General features: G+C 38.0%; 1 protein-coding gene across 5 annotated transcripts in view; it reads right to left on the reverse strand.

Annotated features, from left to right (window-relative positions):
• ARHGEF37 (Rho guanine nucleotide exchange factor 37) overlaps positions 1 to 18882 on the reverse strand; it is a 300854-nt gene that overhangs the window by 158277 nt on the left and 123695 nt on the right. For all 5 annotated transcript variants that reach the window (XM_053717097.1, XM_053717094.1, XM_053717098.1 and 2 more), the window contains 2 exons: positions 12129 to 12360; positions 3855 to 3978 (listed from right to left, as the gene is read on the reverse strand). In XM_053717097.1, the coding sequence (XP_053573072.1) occupies positions 3855 to 3978; positions 12129 to 12360 (356 nt within the window). The remainder of the gene's footprint in view (positions 1 to 3854; positions 3979 to 12128; positions 12361 to 18882) is intronic.

Below are 18882 nucleotides of genomic sequence, written 5' to 3' on the forward strand. Positions count from 1 at the left end.
GAGCTGGTGCCTCAAAGTGTGCATATAAAAAGATTGTGCATATTTAGATAATGGATGTGAATTGTAAAATTGGGTAAAATTGTGTTCTCTATCTGAATCATGAAAGATATCTAGTAAGGTTAACCCTCCTCCACTGACACATCCATATGTGGCGAGTTGCGTCACGTAGGGGAGGTATCGTAATCCTGTCCTGGACATTGAAGCAGTTATCCACACCATAGGATAACCACTCACAGTTGCCATTAACTGTTCCTATATTGGACTCTGATTGTACACATTATACTTTGTGCATGGGATGATAAATCATGCTTTATATTTTTTTAATAAATTGGTAATCTTATCGCCTTTGGGAGACTGTTTGCCTTTCAGTATAAAAGCAGGTGTGCGCAGTGAATGAGCTTATTATAGCTCCATCTCATGTGAGTAGGATACCGTCAACCAAATATTTCTGTTCGTTGATTAACCACAGTGTTAATGGCCCCTGATGCCTTCAGGCTCGCTGGAAACAGCAGTTATAAAGTAGCGGTCTTAAGACCACTGCTCCTTAACTGGTCCGGCTGCTCTGAAGCTGCGGACATCAATCTGCCTGATCTTATACGATCGGGTTGATTGACACCCCCTGCTAGCGGCTGATTGGCCGCGAATCTGCAGGGGGCGGCATTGCACAAGCTGTTCACAAGAACTGCTTGTGCAATGATAAATGCCGACAGCATATGAACGGATCATGTCGGACAGACCAATGATATATCTTAATATCTCCTTTTCTTTCCCTTTGAGGAATTTTTGAGACCATCGAATTTGATTGCACCACTTTTATGAACATATCCTTTTTTTATCACTGTATATTCACAGATGTTTTGATATTTTTTTTTAATATTTGCTATTCTCATAGCCACATCTTTTGCTTTGTCACATTATAATAGTTAAACTAAGATGTCCCCATCTATATTTTATGAATTTAACGCCTGAGGTTAATTATTGAGTTAAATTGTTAGCACTACCGTATAGCCTAAAACAAGATGCTTTATGAATATTTAAGAAAGACACAATCTATTGTTATTAAGAAAAATATTTTTAAATAATTGTTTATTATGTTTTCACTGATACAGATCTGAGTAAATTATAACAAGATTCAGAATTTCAATCTCATATATGTCACATTTGTTTAATTGATTTGGTTTTAGTGTTGTCATGGCTATGCCCTGAAGATTAGCTAAAGGTCAAGTCTGACATGTTTCTATGGAGAAATAAACCTGTGTATCCTGGCTAACGGACCCGTTTTTTGGCTGCCAACCATTTGTGAGATTTGGCTGATGAAAGATCTCCTGTGAATTTTCAGCCTTTCTGGTGTTCTTGCTGTTTGTACACACCTGATCCCTCAGGTGTTTCTCAATAATAATTTTTCTCCCTTAAAAGGATGCCTTGCTCCACTGTTAACACTCTTTGCTACAGCCTCTTCTCTTGTACTTGTCTGCTCATTTAATTCCCTTTGCTAGTTTAGGATTGTGCTGTTTGGACAGTGCTCTATACTGCTGCTACCTTACAATTGCCTGTCTCTCTCAAAGCTTCTGTAAATTCTAACTTTGTTCTGGTTTGTCTTTGTTGGCTTTTTGATCTGGTCTGTCTGACTTGCTCCAGCTTGCTGTAGTGATCCTGTTCCTATCTCAGCTATATTGCAGAGACAATGTCACAGCCCTGCTCCAATATTCCTTTCTGCTGTATTCCATAGTTACCTATCTGCTGTGTTCAAGATAGTGTCTTTTGTTTTCTGGAGTTACCTATCTGGATCATTCCAGTGATAAGTCTGCTGTGTTTCAGAATTACCTATCTTCTGCTCTCCAGAGATACCAGTTTGCCAAGTTCATGAGTTACTTTGCCTGCTCCAGAGTTACCTGCCATGGCATTGCTCCAAGATTCCTTCCTGCAGTGTTTTAGTGATATTAGTCTGCTGTGTTCCAGAGTTGCCTATTTTCCACATTCCAGAGATACCAGTCTGCTGTGCTCCAGTTATCTATCTGCCACGTTACAGATACCAGTCTGCTGTGTTACAGAATGATGTATTTCCCACATTCCATAGATACCAGTCTGCTGTGTTCCAGAGTTACCAATTTGCCACGTTCCAGAGATAACAGTCTGCTGTGTTCCAGACTTGCATATCTGCGGCGTTCCAGAGATACCAGTCTGCTGTGTTCCAGAGTTACCTATCTGACACTTCCAGAGATACCAGTGTGGTGAATTCTGGAGTTAGTGATTTACTGCATTCCAGAGATATATGTTTGTTGGGTTCCAGGGTTACCTTATCTGCTGTATATGTGTCTCAACCAATTCCTGATCCAGAGTCACCGGCCATAGCCCTGCTCCAAAATTCCTTACTGCTGTGTTCCAGAAATATTAATCTACTTTGTTCCAGAGTTACCTATTTATTATGTTCCAGAGATACTAGTTTGCTGTGTTTCACAGTACCTGTCACACTTCAGAGATACCAGTCTGTTGAGTTCCAGAGTTGCCTATCTGCCATGTTCCAGAGATATCAGTCTGCTGAGTTTTAGAGTTACCTATCTGTTGTGTATCTTAGATACCTGTCTCAACCAATTCCTACGATACCTGTTTCTGCCAAGATCACCAGCACCTGTTTCTATTCTCTCCAGCAACTGCCAATAAAAATAGTTCCTGTTTGTCACTTATTACTGTAAATCTTGCCCATTAAATCTGTTACACCTGTCATCAGTTATATTTATTAATAAATATACAGTACATAGCTTAACTAAGTATAGCTCTTAGAGTTCTGTCTGTAAAGCCTCTCCTATTGTCCAGGGTGCACCATCATTAAACACCTGTGCATCTGACCCCTTACATTAAACACAGCTCAGACGAGCTTGAAAAGTGTATGTTTTTGTTTTCCATAAACAATTATGCAACAATAATCTTCAGTGTCACAGGGGTGAGTGATCTATTATTATTGCACTCATTATGTTACTTATACCTGAAAAAAGGAATGGTGTTTCCCAAAAAGTCATAGAACAAACACTAGTAGTTTGATGTGAAACCCCAAAAATACAGACCTTTATTTTTTTCTGTATTTTGCACCTTTTATTGCGCCCAGATAGCTTTCTTGACTATGTTGCAGGGCTTCCAAACACACACAACACAGCAAAAGACTGAACTCTCAAAGTGGACTAACAGGAGTTCCAGAATAAACTGAGTGCTTTTCATAAAGCACTCTCAGTAGATATGACTGCACATCTAGTGACACAGGCAGCAAACCCTAAAGCATTCTGGGTCCACCAGGGATTACCACAAAAACATACACAAAACAACAGCAAAATACAGTTGGCACGCATAGAGGATTAGTTTCAGCTATTGTCCAAGAGATGAAAAGCCCAGATGCCTCTTCATGGCCCCTCCAGTACTTCTTTTTGCTCATGACTCTTAGCCTCCATTCCAAAGTTTAAGGTTTTATGGTTGTATAGTAATTCTGTTCACTCTCTCATCCTACAAGTTGGCAGTATCTCCAAAAGTGTTCAGTACTGACATTTTTCAGTAGGTTTCCTGGGCTGTGCATGCCACTCTGGGCAGAAGATGATGATCTCTCATTCCTTTCCAGGTGGAGCCTGATCTTTGGCATTTGCACCACACACTGCTGCCCCTCCCCCTCCCTGCGTGATATACACATCCTTTTAAAAATCAGGCCCTCCCATAGCACCATCTGCTGGCCAGCGCCTGATGCTCTTGGTGTATCTACCAGGAAGGAATTAGAAAGCAACTGCACATGAAACACAAATACATCAATGAGAGTGGTAGAAGTCTCAGGGTAAGTGGAAATACAACAGTTAATATAATTCTTGAATACATACCAATATGGCGTAGTTGGTTCTCCTTATCATTTTCTGTTTTTTTTAGTTCCTCTAGAAATGAACTAGACAGCACAACAATCTCATTCAGGTTGGAGAAGAGACATTTTACATCTACTTGGGGAATCTAGAAATGTACAAATTAAAATGAAGAATTTAAAAATAGCTAAATCAATTATGCACAAGAAGTCCCTAAAAATAACATATGAAAAGTACAACGCTAATACAACAATGCTAATACTAGTAACATCTATTTATTTTCTTCTGCTACTCCCACTGTTTGGGATAAATACGAATTAGCATGCATATTAAAACATCATCACCACTTTTTGGGTGGTATTTGAGTAACCTCACACATTACTCAGAACCTTGCCTCACCTCATCTTCTTATATATTATAGATAACAAGTGGAGCACATAAATATTAGCTAGCTGTGCTCAAGTTAAATCAATATAGCTCCTATTCTTGTGCTCGTATTAAAAGTTGAAAGTGGGGGTCGGATAGCGCAAGCTCCCTAGCGCCCTTTCTTATAGACTTCTATGTTGGCGTGCTACAAAATCCTCTTCTGGCTTTGGCTTGCGAACTAACCAGAAGGTGTTCTAGGACAACTGCGAAGGTTCATAAAGAAATACTTAAAATACCTATGTCCTTCACTTCTATATATTTCTGTATTTATGTATGTGTGTGTATGTATGTATATATATATATATATAAAAAATAAAGATGTGTGGTGGTGCACAATTTAACTCTCAAATTCCAATACTCACAAATTGTGCTGGCAGTCCCAAAATAATATACAATACAATATGAAAGAAGGATTGAGCGAAAAATTATCAGTCAATCAAAGAGGGACACAGGCCGCACTTAATTTACCAGAGTTTTATTACTATGTAGTTCAGAACAACCGTAAATCAGAACGTCTACCCTCCACCCTATTCCTTTAAAGTGGAATACACACCAACTAAAATATACAGGTATTTAGAACAGGCTGGCCAGCTATTCATTGAAATATATCTCACAGACTTGCATGCACCATATACACAGTATCCATATACACATAATATCAATATTGCAAATGTAACTGGGAGACAGGTATATAACGAACTTAGTAAACAGAACTAGTCCATCAATTTATACGGGGCCCCAATGTTGCAGCTGTTATTAACAGGTAACTGTTCAGTTTCCAAGCTCTCAGTGTTTACACACGCTCTGGATCTGGACACAGTTTCTTAATTTTCCTTTTGTACAATGTAACAACTTGATTGCAAGATTTATGCTTGTGATTCCTTTTATGGTTAAACTTGTGAGAGATATACATGCAGTGTCTTTCTGAAGGTTTTACGCTCACTGTACCTTGGCGGGACAGACCCGGCTGTCAGCTGCAAGACTTTAAAGCCAATATAAAGGACTATTATTTCAGTACCTGTTATAGCGGTTAGACAGTGCAAGAGTCTTTGTTGCTGCAATAGGGCTGCTTCACTTGCTTACCGCCGTGTACCCTTCAGTGTTTCAGCGTTCCTCAGTGCGATTCAAATGCTGCTGGCTCTGTTCTCTGCTGCTCACAGCTGTTCACCTGTTGTGCTTTGCTCAATCATGACGCGTTTCTCCCCTCCCACATAGGGCTGAGTGTCGGGGCCTCATCAGATGTGTATCTAGGGGGGTGTGTCACAGGCTTTATATTATCATTGATTATCAGTACCTCCCCCATTCTTTCACAGCACTATTCAAACTACACAGCTTCAAAGCAAAACCATGTCATTCAATCGGTGTAAAAACCACATACAAAGGAACTGATCATTAATATTTACAATATATACACAGAGATAAATTTGGCTAATGCATGCTTAGGATTAGATTGCAACATATTACGGATTATTACGATTTTATGGTTGCGACTTTATGGACACACCTCCACTGCTAAATATATTGCTTTTTACCTACATTTACTTGTTTTAAATATAATTGTGTAGCTTTTATGTTCTTTTTAAGTTAGAGAAACTTTCAATTAATGAACATTAAGGCCTACATTATACTATAATAACAAAGGTATATGGGGCTTCCTAAATGTCACTACCCTCTTTTAACCAGATACATATTGATCACAAGTTAACCCTTTTTGCTTGTGCATACTTTAGATAAGGAGAGCTTTTCACAAGAAATGTGCATACTCTATTTTCTCATTTAAACCAGTTGGACTTAGGGTATTTAACCTAAAAATCCATCTTGATTCATGCTGCAAAATGATTTTGTCCAAGTAACCGCCCCTTCTATTCTGTTTTAACTGTTCAATGCCCATAATTTGCAACTTGGTGTAATCTGAATTATGGTAAAGTTTGAAGTGTCTTGCTACTGGGCTATCCATGTCTTCATTCTTAATGTCGTCTCTATGCTCTCGAATTCTACTTTTGAACTCTCTAGTAGTTTTACCTACATAGAATCTGGGGCATGAACAGTTAAGCAGGTATATTACGTTTTTAGAGGTGCATGATATCCTCTCTCTTACATAGTACACCTTACCCCTAGTTGGGGTACTGAATATGGCAGATCTTTTAACAAATGGGCAGTATACACAGTGTCCACATGGTACACTGCCTGCTTTATGTTGTGACACCGTTAACCAATTTTTGGTTTCCTCTTTTTTAAATTCGCTGTGTACTAGCATATCCTTTATGCTTGGGGCCCTTCTCGCCGTCAATAGTGGATACTCTGATATGCATCCCCTAAGTGATGCATCATCAGACAATATGTGCCAATGGTTATTGAGGATACCTTTTAGCTTCCTCCAGTGTGAATTATATTCCGTAATTAATCTTACTTCTGTGTCACTATCTGATTTCTTTTTAGAATATAGGAGGTCAGTTCTACAGGTTTTTCTTGCTCTCACCCATGCTTTTTCCACTATTTTTCGAGAGTAACCCCTTGCTAGGAATCTGTCTGCCATTATTTTAGCTTGTTCTTCAAATACTTTTATTGAAGAGCAACATCTTTTGAGCCTCAAAAATTGGCCTATGGGCACACCTCTTTTTTGATGCTCAGGGTGATGGCTGTTCGCCTGCAGCAAACTATTTGTTGCTGTTTGTTTGCGATGAATATTAGTGTGCAGTGTGTTGTCTTGTTTAGTTATTTTTAAGTCAAGAAAAATTGCACTTTCTGTGCTAATGTTATATGTGAGGAATAGATTCAGATCATTTTTGTTCAGGATATTGACAAATTCATGAACTGACTTTTCATCACCCTTCCAGAGAACAAGTATGTCGTCCAAGAAATCAGATAGTGACACAGAAGTAAGATTAATTACGGAATATAATTCACACTGGAGGAAGCTAAAAGGTATCCTCAATAACCATTGGCACATATTGTCTGATGATGCATCACTTAGGGGATGCATATCAGAGTATCCACTATTGACGGCGAGAAGGGCCCCAAGCATAAAGGATATGCTAGTACACAGCGAATTTAAAAAAGAGGAAACCAAAAATTGGTTAACGGTGTCACAACATAAAGCAGGCAGTGTACCATGTGGACACTGTGTATACTGCCCATTTGTTAAAAGATCTGCCATATTCAGTACCCCAACTAGGGGTAAGGTGTACTATGTAAGAGAGAGGATATCATGCACCTCTAAAAACGTAATATACCTGCTTAACTGTTCATGCCCCAGATTCTATGTAGGTAAAACTACTAGAGAGTTCAAAAGTAGAATTCGAGAGCATAGAGACGACATTAAGAATGAAGACATGGATAGCCCAGTAGCAAGACACTTCAAACTTTACCATAATTCAGATTACACCAAGTTGCAAATTATGGGCATTGAACAGTTAAAACAGAATAGAAGGGGCGGTTACTTGGACAAAATCATTTTGCAGCATGAATCAAGATGGATTTTTAGGTTAAATACCCTAAGTCCAACTGGTTTAAATGAGAAAATAGAGTATGCACATTTCTTGTCAAAAGCTCTCCTTATCTAAAGTATGCACAAGCAAAAAGGGTTAACTTGTGATCAATATGTATCTGGTTAAAAGAGGGTAGTGACATTTAGGAAGCCCCATATACCTTTGTTATTATAGTATAATGTAGGCCTTAATGTTCATTAATTGAAAGTTTCTCTAACTTAAAAAGAACATAAAAGCTACACAATTATATTTAAAACAAGTAAATGTAGGTAAAAAGCAATATATTTAGCAGTGGAGGTGTGTCCATAAAGTCGCAACCATAAAATCGTAATAATCCGTAATATGTTGCAATCTAATCCTAAGCATGCATTAGCCAAATTTATCTCTGTGTATATATTGTAAATATTAATGATCAGTTCCTTTGTATGTGGTTTTTACACCGATTGAATGACATGGTTTTGCTTTGAAGCTGTGTAGTTTGAATAGTGCTGTGAAAGAATGGGGGAGGTACTGATAATCAATGATAATATAAAGCCTGTGACACACCCCCCTAGATACACATCTGATGAGGCCCCGACACTCAGCCCTATGTGGGAGGGGAGAAACGCGTCATGATTGAGCAAAGCACAACAGGTGAACAGCTGTGAGCAGCAGAGAACAGAGCCAGCAGCATTTGAATCGCACTGAGGAACGCTGAAACACTGAAGGGTACACGGCGGTAAGCAAGTGAAGCAGCCCTATTGCAGCAACAAAGACTCTTGCACTGTCTAACCGCTATAACAGGTACTGAAATAATAGTCCTTTATATTGGCTTTAAAGTCTTGCAGCTGACAGCCGGGTCTGTCCCGCCAAGGTACAGTGAGCGTAAAACCTTCAGAAAGACACTGCATGTATATCTCTCACAAGTTTAACCATAAAAGGAATCACAAGCATAAATCTTGCAATCAAGTTTTTACATTGTACAAAAGGAAAATTAAGAAACTGTGTCCAGATCCAGAGCGTGTGTAAACACTGAGAGCTTGGAAACTGAACAGTTACCTGTTAATAACAGCTGCAACATTGGGGCCCCGTATAAATTGATGGACTAGTTCTGTTTACTAAGTTCGTTATATACCTGTCTCCCAGTTACATTTGCAATATTGATATTATGTGTATATGGATACTGTGTATATGGTGCATGCAAGTCTGTGAGATATATTTCAATGAATAGCTGGCCAGCCTGTTCTAAATACCTGTATATTTTAGTTGGTGTGTATTCCACTTTAAAGGAATAGGGTGGAGGGTAGACGTTCTGATTTACGGTTGTTCTGAACTACATAGTAATAAAACTCTGGTAAATTAAGTGCGGCCTGTGTCCCTCTTTGATTGACTGATAATTTTTCGCTCAATCCTTCTTTCATATTGTATTGTATATATATATATATATATATATATATATATATAAAATTCAACATTTCTTCTAAGTGAAGAACATAGGTATTTAAAGTATTTCTATTTAAAAATATTTATAGAATATTCACTTTGTTTAAAAAAAAAAATATATATATATATATATATATATATATATATATATATATATATATATATATGTGTGTGTGTGTATGTGGTTCTAGTAACTAATTTATATCAGTTCCTAACTGGCCTCTGCAGAGGAGATAAGAAAAGTTTTTGGGGGGTTTCCAAAAAGGAAACATGGGTTACCACATGTCTGTGTCCATCACTTTAAGAAAACTAAAACTTTACATCTATTTCTTAAAATATTTACAAATATAATAATAAAAAAAAACATTTGCATGATATTCTCAGGCTTGTCTTTGCTTTACATAAATATTTATTTATAGCATCTATTTCTCATTGGCTTTTTTTCTTGATACTGTTTGAAGTGGGTTATATATATGCCGCATTTAGTTCTTTTTGATTGTGGCTATCTAGAATAAAGAAAGATGAATAAGTGTAGACAGAAGCTCTTCAGGTTGTGCTCAGTAACATTAAACAACTGACCATGTTAATTTATGACAGCATTAAAGGGGCATGAAACACAACATTTTTCTTTCATGATTCACATAGAACATATCATTTAAAACAACTTTCTAATTGTGTCTGTTATCAAATGTGCTTCATGCTCTAGGTATCCATTTTTGGGTGAGAAGTAATGCACTACTGGGAGCTAGATGAGCACATCAGATGAGGCATATATGTGCAGTCACCAATCAGCAGATAGTTCCCATCAGTGCATTGCTGCTTCTGAACCTACCTAGGTATGCTTTTCAATAAAAGATACAAAGTGAATGATGTCAATTACATAATAAAAGTAAAATGGAAAGTTGTTTAAAGTGATTGTAAACTTTAGCGAATTAAAGGCCAGTATTAAAGGGACATTATACACTAGATTTTTCTTTGCATAAATCTTTTGCAGATGATCCATTTATATAGACCATACAGTTTTTTTTGTTTTTTTTAAATGTATAGTTTTGCTTATTTTTAAATAACATTGCTCTAATTTTCAGACTCCTAACCAAGCCCAAAAGTTTTAGGAGAATACCAACGTATACCTTCTCCAGCTTGCTCCTGTTTGTGTAAAGGGTCTTTTCATATGCAAAGGAAGGGGAAGGGGGGGGGGTCACTTGCAGTGGGTGTTCCAGTAACCTTTTAAACAGAGCTAAACTGAAAGCTTCTAAGTAAGTTTTTAAACAGTTTTATACAGGATTTTTATATTAGTATCTGTGCATATTATTCTTTATAGTAGTGTCTATTACATGCAGTTATATGAAAATAAGTGTATACTGTCCCTTTAAATAATACTCTTAAAAACAGGGGCACTTTAATTAATTAAAGTTAATGATGCTTATTTTTTTTAAATACTTACCTTTGTGTTATGATAAACATAATGCTGATCCTCCGCCTACAGCTCCTGCATTCTTTAGCAGAACGATGACGAATCCGGCTTCCTCCAATCTTTGTGTGCCCCCTTTGGTGTCCAACTCATGGGGCAATGCAACGATTAGAGGAAGCTGGATTTGTCATTGATATGCTAATGAAAGCAGCAGATGCAGGCGGAGGATCAGCATTATGTTTACCATAACGAAAAAATATGTATTATTGTAAACTTTTATGAATTAAAGTGCCGCTGTTTTTAAGAGTATAATTTAATACTGGCCTTTAATTCAGTAAAGTTTACAATTTAATATTACATGCTCTATCTGAATCATGAAAGTTTTATTTGTATTTCACTGTCCCTTCATTACCATAACTTTATACAATTACATTTAAAAATAAGATGCACTTTAATATATATAAACGTGGGGCTATTAGCACAATGAGAGAATTAATTTAGTAATGGCAATACGTTTTTTGATAAAAGGGACAAGAAACTCTAAATTTTTCTTTCATTATTCAGATAGGGAATACAATTTAATTTTTTTTTAGCAAATTTGCTTTGTTCTCATGTTATTCTTTGTTGAAAACATACCTAGGTAGGTAGTGTGCACATGCCTGAAGCACTACATGACAGGAAATAGTGCTGCCCTTTACTGTGCTTACTGCTACCATATAATGCTTCAGACAGATGCACACTCCTGAACTTACATCTCTTTTTTTTTTTAACAAAGGATAAAAAGAAAATGAAGAAAATGTTATAATATAACAGAAGTAAATTGAAAAGTTGGTTAAAATTGTATGCTCAGTGTGAATCATGAAAGAAAATATTTCGGTTTTATGTCCCTTTAATGTCAGTAATTTACCAGAAATTCCCCTTAAAATTCCTTTATATCCTATAGATAACAAGGGGCCCATTTATCAAGCTCCGGATGGAGCTTGAGGGCCCGTGTTTCTGGCGAGCCTACAGACTCGTCAGAAAGAGCAGTTATGAAGCAGCGTTCTAAAGATTGCTGCTCCATAACCTGTCCACCTGTTCTGAGCAGGCATCGCCAGAATTCAACCTGATCGAGTTGATTGACACCTCTCTGCTGGATTGGCCGCAAATCTGCAGGGGGCGGCATTGCACCAGCAGCTCACAAGAGCTGCTGGTGCAATGCTGAATACGGAGAGCGTATTGCTCTCCGAATTCAGCGAGGTCTGGCGGATCTGATCCGCACTGTCGAATAAGGTCCGCCAGACCTTTGATAAATATCCCCCTATGTATAAAGCTTGATCGTTGTAAACAGTCATAGTACTAGAATCAAATATAGCGCTTGTTGCCGAAATCTTATTAGAGGAAATAAATTATATTGCAAAAGATTTACGCATTCAGATTTTGCTGCTCCTAAAAACAATTCCATTTGGTAATTCTTTTCTTTACGCCTTTAATGGGCTTTGTCCTAAAAACACAGTAACACATGAAGTATATTGTTCCATATTCTGCAACACATAAATCTTTTCATAATACCTGATTTAAACTATCTTGAACATCAGCCGTTAGAAAGCTTAGCCACTGTACATAGTTTTCCTCTGTCTCAATAAGTTCATTTACTGCAGACTGGACGTTTCTAGACAGGAGGCCATCTTCTGAGACGTCATTATCCTTCAACGTCTGATAGATATTTTCCTCTTCTGGTGTTTCCTGCTGGCAGGGAGTGTCCTGAGCACCAGGAGTTTGATTACTGCTGAAGACATTCTGGCTAAGAAGGATAAAGAGTTGAGGAGAGTTTGATAAAACAACTGAATACTGTTTTGTGTGAGATCTATCTATTTTGAAATATTCAAATCGGCATTGTGTGCATATTAATAAGTTGGATTTGTATCTAGCAAAAATGTACGAAAATATAAAACACACAAGGTTTATTTTGAACTACTAAAAGAGCCTTGCAGAGTGTTGTGTTTGGCTTTTTTTTTCTTTCACTTTTTCATGGGGGGTGCAATAAGAGTATTTTTCCCATGCGTGACATGCAGAGCATGTACATTTAGTAGTAAGAAGAAGGATATTGAGATTTTAGGTACAGGTGAGACGTACAAATTAAAGGCTATCATTAGATGTAGCAGTAAAGGAGTTGTATATATGTTACAGTGTACATGTCATTTGATCTACATAGGGGAAACGACAAGGCTTAAAGGGACATGAAACCGAATTTTTTTCTTTTGTGATTTAGAAAGAGCATGTAATTTTAAACAACTTTCTAATATACTTCCATTATCTCATTTGCTTCATTCTCTTGATATCACTTGCTGAAAAGCATATCTAGATATGCTCAGTAGCTGCTGATTGGTTGCTGCACATAGAGGACTTGTGTGATGGGCTCGCACATGTGCATTGCTATTTCTTCAACAAAGGATATCTAAAGAACTGAGCAAATTAGATAATAGAAGTAAATTGGAAAGTTGTTTAAAATTACATGCCCTATCTGAATCATGAAAGTTTAATTTTGACTAGACTGCCCCTTTAAGATCAGAGAGCACCTCTATAACATCAAAAAGGGGAATTTGGAAACTCACCTCTACAAACATTTTAGAGAGAAACATAAGAACAATAAAGATTTGAAATATTGGGGTTTATATAAGGTTAAACAAGATTGGAGGGGGGTCATTTTAAGAATAAACTTTTAAGGAAAGAGTCAGAGCTCATTTACAACTTTAATACATTATATCCAAATGGATTAAACTCAGAACTTGATATAGCCCCATTTTTAGTATAAAGGTTTTATTAAAAATGCATAAACAATCTATCTGTTTAGTTTTTTTCAGTTTTATAAGAATTTGTACTGCAACTATATTTTTAAGAGAGGTTTTAAAAAAATGCAACTATTTATGTACACTTTATACAGTATAAAAAAAAACAATATTTTAATCGCAAATATATATTTTTGAAAAAGTATAATATTGACTTGCATCGTAATTGCACATTTACATATCCTAGAAGGTACAACATGTAATTATAAAGTATTATACATGTATGACATAATACTAATTGATTTTGCAACTATACAGCCCAGAAAAGTACATATAAATAGAACTATCACTGTCTGAAATGAAAAACATAAATTATGCTTACCTGATAATTTCCTTTCCATCTGTATGAAGGGAGTCCACGGCTTCATTCCTTACTTGTGGGAATACAGAACTTGGCCACCAGGAGGAGGCAAAAACACTCCAGCCAAAGGCTTAAATACCTCCCCCACTCCCCTCATTCCCCAGTCATTCTGCCGAGGGAACAAGGAACAGTAGGAGAAATATCAGGGTATAAATGGTGCCAGAAGAACAACCAAAAATGTTGGTCCGTCCAACGGAGAAAACGGGCGGGAGCCGTGGACTCTCCTCATATAGATGGAAAGGAAATGATCAGGTAAGCATAATTTATGTTTTACATCTTAATATCAGGAGAGTCCACATCATCATTCCTTACTTGTGGGAAACATATACCCAAACTCTAGAGGACACTGAATGAACGGGAGGGTAAAAAGATAGGCGGACTATATTCTGAGTGCACCACAGCCTGCAAAACTCTACTCCCAAAAGAGCTTCAGCCGAAGCCAAAAATGTCAAGTATGAAAAAATTTTAAAAAAATATGGCCTAGATTTAGAGTTCGGCGGTAGCCGTCAAAACCAGCGTTAGAGGCTCCTAACGCTGGTTTTGGCCGCCCGCTGGTATTTGGAGTCAGTGATTAAAGGGTCTAACGCTCACTTTTCAGCCGCGACTTTTCCATACCGCAGATCCCCTTACGTCAATTGCGTATCCTATATTTTCAATGGGATCTTTCTAACGCCGGTATTTAGAGTCGTTTCTGAAGTGAGCGTTAGAGCTCTAACGACAAAATTCCAGCCGCCTGAAAATAGCAGGAGTTAAGAGCTTTCTGGCTAACGCCGGTTCATAAAGCTCTTAACTACTGTACCCTAAAGTACACTAACACCCATAAACTACCTATGTACCCCTAAACCGAGCTCCCCCCACATCGCCGCCACTCGATTAAAATTTTTAACCCCTAATCTGCCGACCGCCACCTACGTTATACTTATGTACCCCTAATCTGCTGCTAACACCGCCGACCCCTATATTATATTTATTAACCCCTAACCTGCCCCCCACAACGTCGCCACCAGCTACTTAAAATAATTAACCCCTAATCTTCCGACCGCAAAGCGCCGCCACCTACGTTATCCCTATGTACCCCTAATCTGCTGCCCCTAACACCGCCGACCCCTATATTATATTTATTAACCCCTAATCTGCCCCCCTCAACGTCGCCGACACCTGCCTACACTTATTAACCCCTAATCTGCCGAGCAGACCTGAGCGCTACTATAATAAAGTTATTAACCCCTAATCCGCCTCACTAACCCTATCATAAATAGTATTAACCCCTAATCTGCCCTCCCTAACATCGCCGACACCTAACTTCAATTATTAACCCCTAATCTTCCGATCGGAGCTCACCGCTATTCTAATAAATGTATTAACCCCTAAAGCTAAGTCTAACCCTAACACTAACACCCCCCTAACTTAAATATAATTTACATCTAACGAAATAAATTAACTCTTATTAAATAAATTATTCCTATTTAAAGCTAAATACTTACCTGTAAAATAAATCCAAATATAGCTACAATATAAATTATAATTATATTGTAGCTATTTTAGGATTAATATTTATTTTACAGGTAACTTTGTATTTATTTTAACCAGGTACAATAGCTATTAAATAGTTAAGAACTATTTAATAGTTACCTAGTTAAAATAATAACAAATTTACCTGTAAAATAAATCCTAACCTAAGATATAATTAAACTTAACACTACCCTATCAATAAAATAATTAAATAAACTACCTACAATTACCTACAATTAACCTAACACTACACTATCAATAAATTAATTAAACACAATTGCTACAAATAAATACAATTAAATAAACTAGCTAAAGTACAAAAAATAAAAAAGAACTAAGTTACAAAAAATAAAAAAATATTTACAAACATAAGAAAAATATTACAACAATTTTAAACTAATTACACCTACTCTAAGCCCCCTAATAAAATAACAAAGCCCCCCAAAATAAAAAATTCCCTACCCTATTCTAAATTAAAAAAGTTACAAGCTCTTTTACCTTACCAGCCCTGAACAGGGCCCTTTGCGGGGCATGCCCCAAGAATTTCAGCTCTTTTGCCTGTAAAAGAATAAATACAATACCCCCCCCCCCAACATTACAACCCACCACCCACATACCCCTAATCTAACCCAAACCCCCCTTAAATAAACCTAACACTAAGCCCCTGAAGATCTTCCTACCTTGTCTTCACCATCCAGGTATCACCGATCCGTCCTGGCTCCAACATCTTCATCCAACCCAAGCGGGGGTTGGCGATCCATAATCCGGTGCTGAAGAGGTCCAGAAGAGGCTCCAAAGTCTTCCTCCTATCCGGCAAGAAGAGGACATCCGGACCGGCAAACATCTTCTCCAAGCGGCATCTTCGATCTTCTTCCATCCGGAGCGAAGCGGCAGGATCCTGAAGACCTCCAGCGCGGAACATCCATCCGGACCGACGACTGAACGACGAATGACTGTTCCTTTAAGGGACGTCATCCAAGATGGCGTCCCTCGAATTCCGATTGGCTGATAGGATTCTATCAGCCAATCGGAATTAAGGTAGGAATTTTCTGATTGGCTGATGGAATCAGCCAATCAGAATCTAGTTCAATCCGATTGGCCGATCCAATCAGCCAATCAGATTGAGCTCGCATTCTATTGGCTGATCGGAACAGCCAATAGAATGCAAGCTCAATCTGATTGGCTGATTGGATCAGCCAATCGTATTGAACTTGATTCTGATTGGCTGATTCCATCAGCCAATCAGAAAATTCCTACCTTAATTCCGATTGGCTGATAGAATCCTATCAGCCAATCGGAATTCGAGGGACGCCATCTTGGATGACGTCCCTTAAAGGAACAGTCATTCGTCGTTCAGTCGTCGGTCCGGATGGATGTTCCGCGCTGGAGGTCTTCAGGATCCTGCCGCTTCGCTCCGGATGGAAGAAGATCGAAGATGCCGCTTGGAGAAGATGTTTGCCGGTCCGGATGTCCTCTTCTTGCCGGATAGGAGGAAGACTTTGGAGCCTCTTCTGGACCTCTTCAGCACCGGATTATGGATCGCCAACCCCCGCTTGGGTTGGATGAAGATGTTGGAGCCAGGACGGATCGGTGATACCTGGATGGTGAAGACAAGGTAGGAAGATCTTCAGGGGCTTAGTGTTAGGTTTATTTAAGGGGGGTTTGGGTTAGATTAGGGGTATGTGGGTGGTGGGTTGTAATGTTGGGGGGGGGGTATTGTATTTATTCTTTTACAGGCAAAAGAGCTGAAATTCTTGGGGCATGCCCCGCAAAGGGCACTGTTCAGGGCTGGTAAGGTAAAAGAGCTTGTAACTTTTTTAATTTAGAATAGGGTAGGGAATTTTTTATTTTGGGGGGCTTTGTTATTTTATTAGGGGGCTTAGAGTAGGTGTAATTAGTTTAAAATTGTTGTAATATTTTTCTTATGTTTGTAAATATTTTTTTATTTTTTGTAACTTAGTTCTTTTTTATTTTTTGTACTTTAGCTAGTTTATTTAATTGTATTTATTTGTAGCAATTGTGTTTAATTAATTTATTGATAGTGTAGTGTTAGGTTAATTGTAGGTAATTGTAGGTAGTTTATTTAATTTTTTTATTGATAGTGTAGTGTTAGGTTTAATTATATCTTAGGTTAGGATTTATTTTACAGGTAAATTTGTTATTATTTTAACTAGGTAACTATTAAATATTTCTTAACTATTTAATAGCTATTGTACCTGGTTAAAATAATTACAAAGTTGCCTGTAAAATAAATATTAATCCTAAAATAGCTACAATGTAATTATAATTTATATTGTAGCTATATTAGGATTTATTTTACAGGTAAGTATTTAGCTTTAAATAGGAATCATTTATTTAATAAGAGTTAATTTATTTCGTTAGAATAAAATTATATTTAACTTATGGGGGTGTTAGGGTTAGGGTTAGACTTAGCGTTAGGGGTTAATACATTTATTAGAATAGCGGTGAGCTCCGATCAGAAGATTAGGGGTTAATAATTGAAGGTAGGTGTCGGCGATGTTAGGGAGGGCAGATTAGGGGTTAATACTATTTATGATAGGGTTAGTGAGGCGGATTTGGGGTTAATAACTTTATTATAGTAGCGCTCAGGTCCGCTCTGCAGATTAGGAGTTAATAAGTGTAGGTAGGTGGCGGCGATGTTGGGAGCGGCAGATTAGGGGTTAATAAATATAATATAGGGGTCGGCGATGTTAGGGCAGCAGATTAGGGGTACATAGGGATAACGTAGGTTGCGGCGGTTTACGGAGCGGCAGATTAGGGGTTAAAAAAAATATGCAGGGGTCAGCGATAGCGGGAGCGGCAGATTAGGGGTTAATAAGTGTAAGGTTAGGGGTGTTTAGACTCGGGGTACATGTTAGAGTGTTAGGTGCAGACGTAGGAAGTGTTTCCCCATAGGAAACAATGGGGCTGCGTTAGGAGCTGAACGCTGCTTTTTTTCAGGTGTTTGGTTTTTTTTCAGCTCAAACAGCCCCATTGTTTCCTATGGGAGAATCGTGCACGAGCACGTTTTTGAGGCCGGCCGCGTCCGTAAGCAACTCTGGTATCGAGAGTTGCATTTGCGGTAAAAATGCTCTACGCTCCTTTTTTGGAGCCTAACGCAGCATTTGTTTGAACTCTCGATACCAGAGTTAATTTTATGGTGCGGACAGAAAAAAGCCTGCGGAGCGTTAACAGCCCTTTTACCGCCAAACTCCAAATCTAGGCCTATGTAAGGAAGACCAGGTAGAATCCCTACAATTCTGATCGCTAAATGACTCATTCTCAAACCCCAAGAGGGAGCCACAGCTCTAGATGAATGAGCCTTAAGCCTCTGAGGAGGCTTGCGTCCTGCTGAATCTGTAAGCTAAGCGAACAAGCTCCTCCACCAGAAAAAAACAAGGAAGTGGCCAAAGCTTCGGGCCCCTTACACTTCTCAGAATAGACACAAAAAAGAAGAAGTTTGACAAAAACTCCCTAGTAGCCTGTAGATAGAACTTCAAGGCCCCAACCACATCCAAGTTATGAAATAACCCCTTCTTCGAAGAAGGAGGATTAGGACACAAGGAAAGAACCACATTCTCATGATAGATATTGTGATGTGAAA

This window comes from Bombina bombina, chromosome 6 (assembly GCF_027579735.1).
Source record: "Bombina bombina isolate aBomBom1 chromosome 6, aBomBom1.pri, whole genome shotgun sequence".
In the NCBI taxonomy this organism is placed as follows: domain Eukaryota; kingdom Metazoa; phylum Chordata; class Amphibia; order Anura; family Bombinatoridae; genus Bombina; species Bombina bombina.